The 12,666-nt window shown below is 49.3% G+C and overlaps 1 protein-coding gene across 1 annotated transcript; it reads right to left on the bottom strand.

Annotated features, from left to right (window-relative positions):
* Window positions 1–2,661: 2,661 nt before the first annotated feature.
* LOC142301964 (endonuclease domain-containing 1 protein-like) lies at window positions 2,662–12,235 on the bottom strand. Its single transcript, XM_075343029.1, has 2 exons — window positions 11,869–12,235; window positions 2,662–3,411 (listed from the first exon to the last, which is right to left on the bottom strand). Exons 1-2 carry the CDS (start codon window positions 12,226–12,228, stop codon window positions 2,812–2,814), a joined length of 960 nt encoding a protein of 319 aa, XP_075199144.1. The 5' UTR covers window positions 12,229–12,235; the 3' UTR covers window positions 2,662–2,811.
* Window positions 12,236–12,666: the final 431 nt, after the last annotated feature.

Here is a 12,666-nt window from a genome sequence, read left to right as displayed (position 1 = left end):
TACAGACACAATTCTGCTGCATACATACAGACAGACACACACACGTCTGCTGAATACATACAGACAGACACACAGCTCTGTAGCTGCTGCATACATACAGACACACACAACTCTGCTGCATACATACAGACACACACAACTCTGCTGCATACATACATACAGACAGACACACAGCTCTGCAGCTGCTGCATACATACATACAGACAGACACACACAACTCTGCTGCATACATACAGACAGACACACACATCTCTGCTGCATACAGACACACAACTGTGTTGCACATATAGACACACACTTGGCTCTTGGGGGCCCACACACGCGGCTCTTGGGGGCCCGCAAACGGCACATACGGCCGGGGGGGCAGGGCATACACCTGGGGGGAGAAGCCCATACAGCTCAGTGGGGCACATAAACCGGGTGGCTGGGAGGGAACATACAGGTCGAGTGGAGGGGTGTAGCACTTACCGCTCGGTCATGGAGGAGAGGGGGCCCATACAGCACCGGAGGTCGCTGGCTGGCACTGCGCCTCCTTCATTTTTGGGACTGAGCAGACCGCGCGGTAGCTCCGCCCACAGATGAAGCTCAAACCAGGAGGATGCTGTTGTCTGCGCGCCTTAAAGTGACGGCAGCCAGTTTCCTGTCGAGGACTGCGGTCCCTGGAACTCGGCCCGGGAGCAGCAGAACTGAAGGCGAGTGGCCAAAATGCCGCCCTCCTGATATGTGCTGCCCAAGGCAGACCGCCCTCTCCGGCCCCCCTTTGCTACGCCACTGGGGACGCCCCCCATCTGTGATTAGCAGCTGCTCACTCTCTATAGATATTGTATAAAGAGTCTGCTGTGGGTGGGGTTAGCTTTTTCAGCTCTGCTGCATTGCTAAATCTCTCATTTATCATTGTGTCAGAACGGCTGCACCCAGTAATCTAAGTGATACATTGTTGGATTCAGGGTCTGCTTGCCTACATCATGCTGCTGTCATATCAGGTAGCAAACACTGCTGACAGATTCCCTTTAAAGCACACCAGTCACCAGGATTTTCCTATATAACCTAAAGCCAGTGCTATTCTGGCACTATCATGCTGTTTCTTTACATACCTTTAGTTGTCAGCTAAGATGTATAGTTTTTGAAACACAAGCAAGTAAAGCTTGTAAAATGAAGTTTTTTGATTGGCAGCTGCTGAGCAGCTAATAACTGGGGTGTGGTTTGAAAATTATTCTGCCCCCCTGCCTGTCCTTCCTCCCCTTATTATTTATGCTAATCCCATTATAGAAGGTTGTGGCTATAAGTCATGGTGGCTAGAAAGACCTTGCTGATGTCATACCCATGTGACCAATAGGAGTGGAACCTCAGCCAACTTTGGCTGAGGCTCCACCCTTATTGGTCACATGGGTATGACGTTAGTACAGATCCTTCTAGCCACCATTATTTATAGCCACAACCATTAGTAAAACACTTCTATAATGGAATTAGCATAAATAATAGGGGGAGGATGGACAGGCAGGAGGGTGGAAATCACTATGAAACCCCACCCCAGCTATCAGCTGCTGCAGTTGCTGCCAATCAAAAAACTGTTCATTTTACATGCTTTACTTGCTTGTGTTTCAAAACTTATACATCCGAGCTGACAACTAAAGGTATGTATAGAATCAGCCTGATAGTGCCAGTATAGCACTGACTTTTGGTTATTTAGGAAAATCTTGGTAATTGGTGAGCTTTAAATGGAATCTGTCAGCAGGTTTTTGCTACCTGATATGACAGCAGCATGATGTGGGCAAAGAGACCCTGAATCCAACAGCGTATCACTTAGGTGACTAGGTGCAGCCGTTCTGACACAATCATAAATGATAGATTTAACAATGCAGCAGAGCTGAAAAAGCTGACCCCACCCACACCAGGCTCTTTATACAGTATATGTACTTGGTTTGTACAGAGTCCCTTGAAGAGCCCCATGTATTTATGTGTAGTAACAGTGAAATTCTTGTATTCAGTCTAAAGGCCCTGTTACACGCAGCGATATCGCTAGCGAGTGTACCCGCCCTCATCGGTTGTGCGTCACGGACAAATCGCTGCCCGTGGCGCACAACATCGCTCGGACCCATCACACGGACTTACCTTCCAAGCGACGTCGCTGTTGCCGGCGAACCGCCTCCTTTCTAAGGGGGCGGTTGGTGCGGCGTCACAGCGGCGTCACTAAGCGGCCGCCCAATTGAAGCAGAGGAGCTGAAATGAGCGGGCCGTAACATCCTGCCCACCTCCTTCCTTCCACATTGCCGGTGGCCACAGGTAAGCTGTAGTTCGTCGTTCCCGAGGTGTCACACGTAGCGATGTGTGCTGAATGACGAACAACCTGCGTCCTCAACAATCAACGATATTTTGAAAAGGAATGACGTGTCAACGATGGACGATTAGGTCAGTATTTTCCATCGTTAACGGCCGTTCGTTGGTGTCACACGCAACGACGTCGCTAACGATGCCAGATGTGCGTCACGGAATCCGTGACCCCGGCAATATATCGTTAGATACGTCGTTGCGTGTAACGGGGCCTTTACACTTGCACATTCAATTAATACTATAGGTCGTGCTGGCAAATCTTTAATTTTCTACATTACGATTTTATTGCTGAAATCAAATAAAACAATACAACTATATAATGCGATAAAAAGTGATTTATTATTATTTGTTATATATTGCTGTAATGGAGAATAAAGCATTACATAATGAATTCATAGCATCGAAAAAACAAATCAGTCCCATGTTACAATTCAGGAGCTAACGATTATATAGTCGGTAATATAGCAGAAGAGGAGCTCATTATTTCTCAGGCTTACAGCCATTGCTAAATAGCTCAATATTAATAACTCCCAGAAGGTCTTGCAGTTTCTTTTGAAAATCACCAATATTGTTAAATTTCCCAATTTTGCTACCCATTGTATTTTGAACAAGTGCAGCTCCGACCCCTTTAGGTTTACCATTCTTATCTACGTGGCAATAGGCGTTCCACACATGAGTCGGAGCAGATAATCCACCCTCCTTTATCGGTACATTCCCCGGTACAATCCCCGTTATTACGTATATTTCTTCCTTTTGATCTGTTAACATGTTAATCATCTCATTTTCATATACACTCCAAACTTGATTTATCTCTGGTAGCATTGGTACTGCATTGGTCAGGGTGAATGTCGCTTTATATTCATCGCGACTGACAGTATGGTGCCCACAGGGGTTTAGATGCCCCCTATCGTATGTTGTGTTTCCATAGTCATAATCAAGTGCCTGACTTGTTCTTAACAGGTACATAGGTCTGTTCTCTTCTTTTCTTTCTCCAATCTTCTTATCCCAGTTATACTTCTGTAATCCACTCTTTGCATCCGTTACTAATTCCATGTTTTCCGTCACTCCTCGATAAGCCAGCTGTAAAAGAAAGTCATGTCCTTACTCTTTTATTCCATAGATCTAATCAATAGACGTACTTTGGCCATATTTACAGAAAATGTCTACGTTTGCACAAGCTAAAATTTAGGGCCCAATTCAGAATTGCATTTACGTCTTTTTTTGTCTAGTTTTTGGTGTTTTTATTCTTTTTTTGATCTGCACCAAGTTTTCTTAATTTATGTATTTTTTTAAAAAATCTATATTAGGGCATGTGCACACGGTGTCTTTAAGATGCCAGTGCACCAGCCGAGGATTTCCTAGGCAGGGTTTGTTCAGAAAGCCACGGACCCACTTGGGGGGGAGGGGCGACATGACCAAGGGGGAGGTAGGGAGTGATGGGGTTAATAGGGACAGTTATGTGTATGCCTAATATGGCATTGGGGGATGGTCTTAGCCTGGGAGGAAGAGGAGGAGCAGGGAAAGGGTTAGTCTGGGAGAGGAAAGAGTTACCTCCTCTTCTGTTTCCGGACGCCGAACGATCCCCGCCCACCCTCCCTTTGTGTTGTTATGTGGGGGATATGTTTTGGGTAGTTGGGATACTCTTTGTCACAGCAGCGGTGGGGGTAGGTCTGGTCCAGAGGTTTGGAAGTGATTGGTGACTGGACCGGGAGTCATTGTCTTGGTATGGTGGCTCTCGGTTTCCGGGATGTGGCAGGCACGGGGTTCTGCCAAAGTGTGGGGGTCAATCCGTGGGTGATTGGCACCTCGTCTCTGGGTCGGTGTGTTGCGGCCGGGGACAGGGGGAGTAGTAGTTAGTGGACTGGGCCTACCCCGGGGGGTATTGTAAATGTTATTGTCTATTGTTACCGTTATGTGGTTGTTTTGGGTCGCCCGTTGGACGGCGTTCCTAAGGTGCTAGTTTGTAAAACAATAGGCAATAAAAGGCTGCTGTGGCCATTTTGAACCAAGTCGCATGCAGTCCGTGTGTTTATTCTTAGAGGATAAGGGGGTTTGGTTACACAGACATCACGACCGGAGAATCCTCCCTCAGCTGGTCAAGAAAAAAGCTAGCGGCTTCACTGGTGGTAAAGTTGTTTTAGCAGTGGTCTGCTTCACGATGTCATTGCAATGACGGCTTGGTAAAAAGGATAGTGTGTTTCTGATCTGTCCCTCAAGCTAGGTGGCCCTAGGCTAATCCCTATCCCTGTCCAGCGATTTGTGACCTGCCAGCAGCTACAGTGTTTCATTGATCCGGAGGTCACAACTCAATACAAGTCTATGAGAGCCTCATTCTGGCCTCATTCTGGCTCTCATAAAGATGCATTGGGAACTTGTGATGTAACTTCTGACTTCCAGACAGTTAGACGTTACGTGCACAAGATGGAGCCATGGTACCAGAGTAGCGCCGAAAAAGGGTGAAAACGCTGGAGGGGACTTGGATTTAACCCCTTCACCCCTAGCAATTTTTCGTTTTCATTTTTTTCTGCTGAGCTGTATGCTGCCCAACACCAGTGTTATATAGCCCCCAGAGCTGTATATCCTCCACCCCAGTGCTGTATCCCCCCCATCTCAGTACTGAGTGTACACAGCTGCCGCCTCACCACTGTGTGGATCTGCCGCCTCACCACCGTGCGGACCTACACCCCACCTACTGTCTCCTCCCCAAAATCCTATATAATGTAAGCAGGGTCCTCTTCCGTCTGTACTAGTCTATTGCAACTTGTATATGTATTCTGTATGTAACCCCCTTCTCATCTACAGCAGCATGGAATCAATGGTGTTCTATAAATAGATAATGATAATAATAATATACCCCCCAGAGCTGTATGTCCTCCAACCCCAGTATTGTATACCCCCCAGAGCTGTATGTTTCCGACGCCAGAACTGCATACCCCCTGTGAGACTGTGACCGGGGTTATCTATGACGGCCGGTATGTCTCACCCAGGTTGTGCTCACTCCATGATAGAAAGTGAACCCACTATAGGGTTAATGCTGTTTCCCTACAGACTGAAGGAAGGGTTAAATAGAATCAGGAACAAGGGCAGGTGTGTCGGGTGTGGGGAAGTGAACAGAACTCCCTGAGTTTTCTGCTGGAGAGGCACCTGTATTGTGTTATGGACTTTTGTTTTGGACATTAAAACCGTGTGCTGTGAACCTTGATGCCTGGATCCCGTGTCTTCTGCTGCGCAGCCGACCGTGCTACCTTACATATGGTGGCGAATGCGGGCAAAGCTGCCGACCCCCCAGTGGGCTGAGGTATTGTCACCCTATCTGACGGGGGAACCCCAAAAAGCGTACCTGGACCTCGGTACCGAGGACGCCATTGACTATGTGACCCTAAAAGCCGAAATACTGGCACGGTTGGGGGTGAATACCTATGTACGGGCTCAGCGGGTAAATCAGTGGTTCTATGAGGAAGCCAAACCCGTACGCTCCCAGGCCTATGACTTGTTGCATCTTGTAAAAAAATGGTTGCAGCCTGACACTCTGAGCCCGGCGCAGATGGTGGAAAGGGTAGTAGTGGATCGTTTTGTGCGCACTTTACCCGTCACCGTTCAACGGTGGGTAGGACAGGGTGACCCGAGTACCCTGGACCAGTTAGTGTCCCTGGTAGAGCGGCATGTGGCTACGCAGGACTTGATACGGGACACTGAAACTTTGCGTACCGCCCGTCGGTCCGGCCCCTCCAAGCCTAGGGCCAAGGACCCACCGCCGACAACGGTGCAGGAGTCCCCTACCGTCCCGCCTGAGGCCGCGGCCGCCAATCCTGAGGTCCGGAAGGTTCTGTACCCTAAACGACAACCCGTCAAGGGGGTTTCCGTCCCCATTAGATGTTGGCGGTGCCAGCGGGTGGGACATATGGAAGCCCAGTGTCCACTCACCACGGAGCCCATGGATTGTGGGGTTACCCGGCGGGGTTCAATGTATGCTCAGGTGGTGTGTACCGCTGACCTGGTCTCCCCAGAGACGGAGCCCCACTTGTGCCAAATACAGGTGAATGGATGTCCGGTTACAGGATTGTTGGATTCCGGAAGCTTAGTGACCCTTGTGCGATCCACCTTGAGGGCTAAAGTAAAGGCCACAGGACGTACCGTGGGGGTGGTTTGCATACATGGGGACCGCCGAGACTATCCCACGGGGATTGTCACCATCACAGCACCTTGCGGTCAGGTGCAACATGAGGTGGGACTTCTTAACACTCTTCCTTATGACGTGATCCTAGGAAGGGATCTGCCCTATTTTTGGACTTTATGGAAGGGACCCCCTAAGTCTCCTCAGATATTGGTCAGTCCGGGACCTGAGCCCTACAATCCTGAATCCGGGACACCTGCCGTAGGGGTCCCCATGATAGGGACAGAATGTGAACCCGATAGGTCGCCCCTAGAGGTATTGGCAGGAGAGGCTGAGACGGTCGAACCCATCCCGGAGTTGGAGGCGTCCCCGGATACGTTTGGGACTGCCCAACTCCAGGACCCTACATTAATACATGCCCGGAGTCAGGTGACAGTAATTGACGGGGTGGCACAGCTGCCCGGTGCCCAGGTAAGGTACCCCCATTTCGCTCTTAAGCAGGATTTACTCTACCGGGTAGATGAAATACGGGGCGTGGGGGTAGAGCAGTTGGTGGTGCCCCAGCCGCATCGTCGGCGGGTCCTCGACTTGGCTCATAAACACCTGATGAGTGGCCACCTGGGGGTCAAGAAAACGCAGGAGCGAATATTGCAAAGGTTCTATTGGCCCGGAGTCTTTGGGGAGGTAAAACGGTTCTGCGAAACCTGCCCGGAGTGTCAGCTTACCGCACCCCTGACCCATTTTCGCAGTCCGTTGGTACCGTTACCCATTATAGAAGTCCCTTTTGAACGGATAGGGATGGATCTGGTGGGGCCCCTCGTAAAGTCCGCTCGAGGGCACCAACACATCCTAGTGATCGTTGACTATGCCACCCGGTATCCCGAGGCGATACCTCTCAGACATACTGCAGCAAAGCTTATAGCTCGGGAGTTGTTTGCTGTGTTCTGCCGGGTGGGGTTGCCCAAGGAGATCCTTACGGATCAGGGGACCCCATTCATGTCTAAAGTGACCAAAGAGCTATGCCGGCTACTCCAGATCAAGCAGTTGCGTACGTCTGTGTACCATCCTCAAACGGACGGTTTAGTGGAGCGTTTCAATAAAACCCTGAAAACCATGCTAAAAAGGGTGATTTCAAAAGACGGGAAAGACTGGGATATGATGCTTCCCTATTTGATGTTTGCCATCCGTGAGGTGCCACAGGCATCCACGGGGTTTTCGCCTTTTGAGTTGTTATACGGGCGACATCCCCGGGGATTGTTGGACCTGGCAAAGGAAACATGGGAGCAAGAGCCCACCCCCCATAAAAGTGTGATTGAACACATTTTGGGTATGCAGAACCGCATAAGCGCGGTCATGCCAATTGTGAAGGAGCATTTACAGGAGGCTCAGGCCGCGCAAAGCGGCCGCTACAATAGACAAGCCACCGTGCGGACCTTTAAACCCGGGGATCGGGTGTTGGTATTAATCCCCACGGCGGAGAGTAAATTCCTGGCTCAGTGGCAAGGCCCCTACGAGATAAAGGAAAGAGTCGGGGTGGTTAACTATAAAGTATTGCAGCCCGGTAGGCGGAAACCTGAACAAATATACCATGTCAACCTATTAAAACCCTGGCAGGAACGGGAAAGCCTGATGGCTGTTTTTTCCCCATCTCCCTCCCCTTCGGGTCCTTCACCTCCGGCTCCAGCGACCTCCGGAGAGGACGAACCGGAAGTAAGGATTGGAGAAGCCCTCACCAAGACTCAGAGGCGAGAGGCCAGACGGTTGGTTCAGCAGAACCCCGATGTCTTCTCCGAGCTGCCCGGTAGGACCAGTCTGATACGACATGATATTGTCACCGAGCCCCACCTGAAGGTACGCCTGAAGTCATACCGGGTACCGGAGGCTCGACGACAAGCCATATCGGAGGAAGTAAAGACAATGTTACGCCTGGGGGTCATCGAAAAATCCCGGAGTGAATGGGCTAGTCCGATCGTCCTAATACCAAAACCCGATGGCTCCTTAAGGTTCTGCAATGACTTTAGGAGATTGAACGAAATATCCAAGTTCGATCTCTACCCCATGCCCAGAGTGGATGAGCTGATTGATAGGCTGGGACAGGCGCGGTATTTTACCACGCTCGACCTGACCAAGGGGTACTGGCAGGTGCCACTGACGGAGTCCGCCAAGGAGAAAACCGCTTTTGTTACGCCGGAGGGTCTCTTCCACTATGTTGTCTTGCCTTTTGGGTTACATGGCGCTCCAGCCACGTTCCAGAGGTTGATGGACTTAGTGCTGGAACCCCACCAGGCGTATGCATCAGCGTACCTTGATGACATCATTATTTACAGCTCCGAGTGGCAGACCCACTTGGAACAGGTACAAGCGGTGGTGGACGCGCTTCGAACAGCCGGACTGACAGCCAATCCCAAGAAATGTGCATTGGGACTCACGGAAGCCCGCTACTTGGGCTACGTGATAGGCCAAGGAGTGATTAAGCCCCAAATTAACAAGGTTGAGGCGATCCAGAAGTGGCCTAGACCCCTGACCACGAAGCAGGTTAGGGCCTTCCTGGGTATCGTGGGGTACTACAGGAGGTTTGTAAAGGATTTTGCGGGACTATCAGCCCCCTTGACGGACCTTCTCAAAGGCAAGAAGTCCGTCATGGTGCGCTGGACTCCGCAGGCCGAGGACTCCTTCCGGGCCCTGAAGGAGGTCCTGTGCGGACAGCCCGTTCTGGTACACCCTGATTTCCGGAAGGAGTTCATTGTACAGACTGACGCCTCGGAGGTCGGCCTGGGGGCAGTACTGTCTCAGGTGGTTCAGGGGGAGGAACACCCCGTCACCTTCTTGAGTAGGAAGCTCACCCCTCCCGAGCGGAATTATAGCGTAGTGGAGAAGGAGTGCCTGGCGATCAAGTGGGCCTTGGAGTCCCTACGCTATTACCTGCTGGGACGGCAGTTTCGCTTGGTGACGGATCACTCTCCACTGGTCTGGATGAGGTCCGCCAAGGAACGGAATGCCCGGGTTACCCGGTGGTTCCTTTCTCTGCAGAACTTCCGGTTTACGGTTGAACACCGGGCCGGTAGGTTGCAGGGCAACGCCGATGCCTTGTCCCGCGGGCCGTGTTTGATGGCTGGAGTTCAACCCCGCGCGCTTGAACTGAGGGGGGGGTATGTGAGACTGTGACCGGGGTTATCTATGACGGCCGGTATGTCTCACCCAGGTTGTGCTCACTCCATGATAGAAAGTGAACCCACTATAGGGTTAATGCTGTTTCCCTACAGACTGAAGGAAGGGTTAAATAGAATCAGGAACAAGGGCAGGTGTGCCGGGTGTGGGGAAGTGAACAGAACTCCCTGAGTTTTCTGCTGGAGAGGCACCTGTATTGTGTTATGGACTTTTGTTTTGGACATTAAAACCGTGTGCTGTGAACCTTGATGCCTGGATCCCGTGTCTTCTGCTGCGCAGCCGACCGTGCTACCTTACACCCCCCAAAGCTGTACGTCCCTGCACTCCAGTGCTGTATACCCCCACCCAGAGCTGTATGTCCCCCCAACCCAATTCTGTTCACACCCAAGAGCTGTATATTTACCCCACCCCTGTGATGTATGCCCCACACCACAGTAATGTGTTTGCCCTACCCAGTAATGTGTATGCCTTCAGCCTCTCATGTGATATTTATGCTGTAGCCCCCAGCCTCCCCTGTGATGTATGTGTAAGGGGTGGGCAGACCCCTTACAAAGAGGTGCAGTGGTTCCCCCTGAAAATACCCCCGCTGGGGTAGACAAAGCTGTTGATGTTGTATGTTGATGTTTTATTGTAATTGCACTGTTTTAGTGGGTTTCCCCTAGTGGCCGAGTGGGACGGCTGTCCCCATAGAAACTGTGCAGGAGGGAGGAGGAGCCGGCAGCTTAGGGGGAAAGGGAGTGTGTGTGTGAAAAAGTCAGTTGATTCCGGGACGGGGGAGAAGGAACAGCCAGGGGCAGAGTGTGGAGCTGAGTGGACAGGAAGAACGAAGGGAAGAGAAAAGAAGTGTCCTCAAGGGTGAAGCAGAATTGGTGTGGGTCCAGTCTGTGTTAGCCGGAGTGGGAGCCTAGGTGAAGTGGAGTAGCCGGGCACATCCCCACTAGAGGAGACGACAAGGAAAGATTTCCCCGGACAGGAATTGTGATTGTGCGCTACAAGATCCGTGCATTGAGCTGTCTGTGAAACTCTGTGCAATAAAGATGTCGTCTGGTTTATCTGATCCCTGCCTGAAGAGTCTTCCTGCGGCTGATAATATGCTCTTTTCCACCACACTCTGCCCCACAGAACAATCCCCTGTCCCAATAGTGACGGCGGAGCCGGGGGTTGGCCTGAAAGAAAAAGGGGCCACGACTACAATCCCCGAGGCACCCCTGGCACCCCGTTACATATGTACAGCGGTCTGTGTGCACTGAGTGCTGCTATGTCTGACGGCCATCAAGCAGCATACCCTGCACAGCCACATGTCCGTTCAGAGCTGGATGGAGATCAGCGGGGGAGGGGAGTGAGGCTGCTGCCGGCATCCCCATATTAAAAATATCTCTAATGTCTCTGTGTGTGCATGTATAATGTGTGTCTATGTATGTCAGTGTATATAACTGTTTATGTATATCTTTTTATACTGTATATATTTTTGTGAATTCTTCAAATATGTACAGTATATGTACGTATGCCTGTATATGTACGTATCTGTGTATGTGTCTGTCTGCGTGTGCAAGGGGGCCACTGAGACACAAAAACCTGGAGCTGGTCCTTATCAATCTACTTAATGTTTCCTACTCTGTTTCATGCTACCTATAGATTTCACAGTATTGTTGAATGTGATAAGTTCCCTGCCTCTAGGTTTTTGCTATGTTATCTGAGATTAGCATGATGAGGGGCAGAGACCCTAATTCCAGTTATGTATCACTTATTGGGCTGCCTGGTATAGTTTTGATAAAACCACAGTTTTTTCTGCTGCAGATTTAGCAGTTCTCTAATGTATAACCCCGCCCACACCACTGATTGCCAGCTTTTTGTGTACACAGTGCATAGGCCAAAAGCTGCCAATCAGTGGCAGGTGTAGGGTTACACAGAACAGGAGGACTAAATGGTATAAGACAATCAGTCCGCAACATTTGATTTCATTAAAACTAAAAAAGCAGTCAGCAAACACATTGCCGGAATCAGGGTCTCAGCCCCTAAATTATGCTGCTCTCAGATTAGCAAAATACTGCTGACAAATTCCCTTTAAATGTAACAGATTAAAGTTCTAAATAGCATATAGACGATGTCCCAGGTGTCATGGGCTCCTGAGTTTGTTCATTTTATTCTATGTAACCGAAGGTAATTTAACATTTGAGATTAACCGATCGGGATTTATCACTGGAGATAAAATGAAGCATTCTGCATCCTATGAAAGTAGATATAAAAGTACTCACCTGAGGTTCCACTCTGAAAGTATTGACTCGCTTACAATTTTTTTCAGATTCGCTGGCTTTTACGTCCATGATGTAGGCGGAGTAGAGGGGCATACGTCTCCCCCTGTCATACAAGGTGGCAAAACGATTGGAACCATCAAATGTTTGGCAAATATAAGCTGGAGAAGACAGGTCATTTACATTTATTCCATCTGGAAGCTTCTTGCGATCAAACAGATCAGACTTAGCGATGCCTTGAAAGCCACTGGGGACGTGGGCCCTGTAAAAATATTCAGGGCAGTTGTTAAAGTCATTGTTAACCCGGGCTTGGGTGCCAATGGCCACCGCTAGGATCAGTGAAATGATCAGCAATAGCTTCATGTTCTCTGCTGGAAGCCGGAGATAAATAATGTAGAATGTGGAGCCTTTTTATACTATAACAAGTATTTACACAATAACCACATGAGGAAGTGTTACCCTTTCCAAAGAAATGATTAAGGCTCAAAATCTAATTAGTCAGAGTCATCTTTGTAAATTGTCATAGTTAAAGGGAATTTGTCAACATCAGTCTTTATACACTATAATCCGAAATAGGTATTCAAATTAAATAAGCTAAGGAAATCATGGTAATTAAAATATAGATTTTTATTCAAAAATGTATTTATTTACATCCTACACCGTGTGCAGAATTATTAGGCAAGTTGTATTTTAGAGGATTTTTTTTTTATTGATCAACAATCAACTCAAAAGACTCATAAATATCAAAGCTTAATATTTTTGGAAGTTGGAGTGTTTTTTTTTAGATTTGGCTATCTTAGG

This window comes from Anomaloglossus baeobatrachus, chromosome 4 (genome assembly GCF_048569485.1).
Source record: "Anomaloglossus baeobatrachus isolate aAnoBae1 chromosome 4, aAnoBae1.hap1, whole genome shotgun sequence".
NCBI lineage: Eukaryota > Metazoa > Chordata > Amphibia > Anura > Aromobatidae > Anomaloglossus > Anomaloglossus baeobatrachus.
Note: the sequence above shows the minus strand (reverse complement) of the source record. Positions and strands in the feature narration are given on the sequence as shown.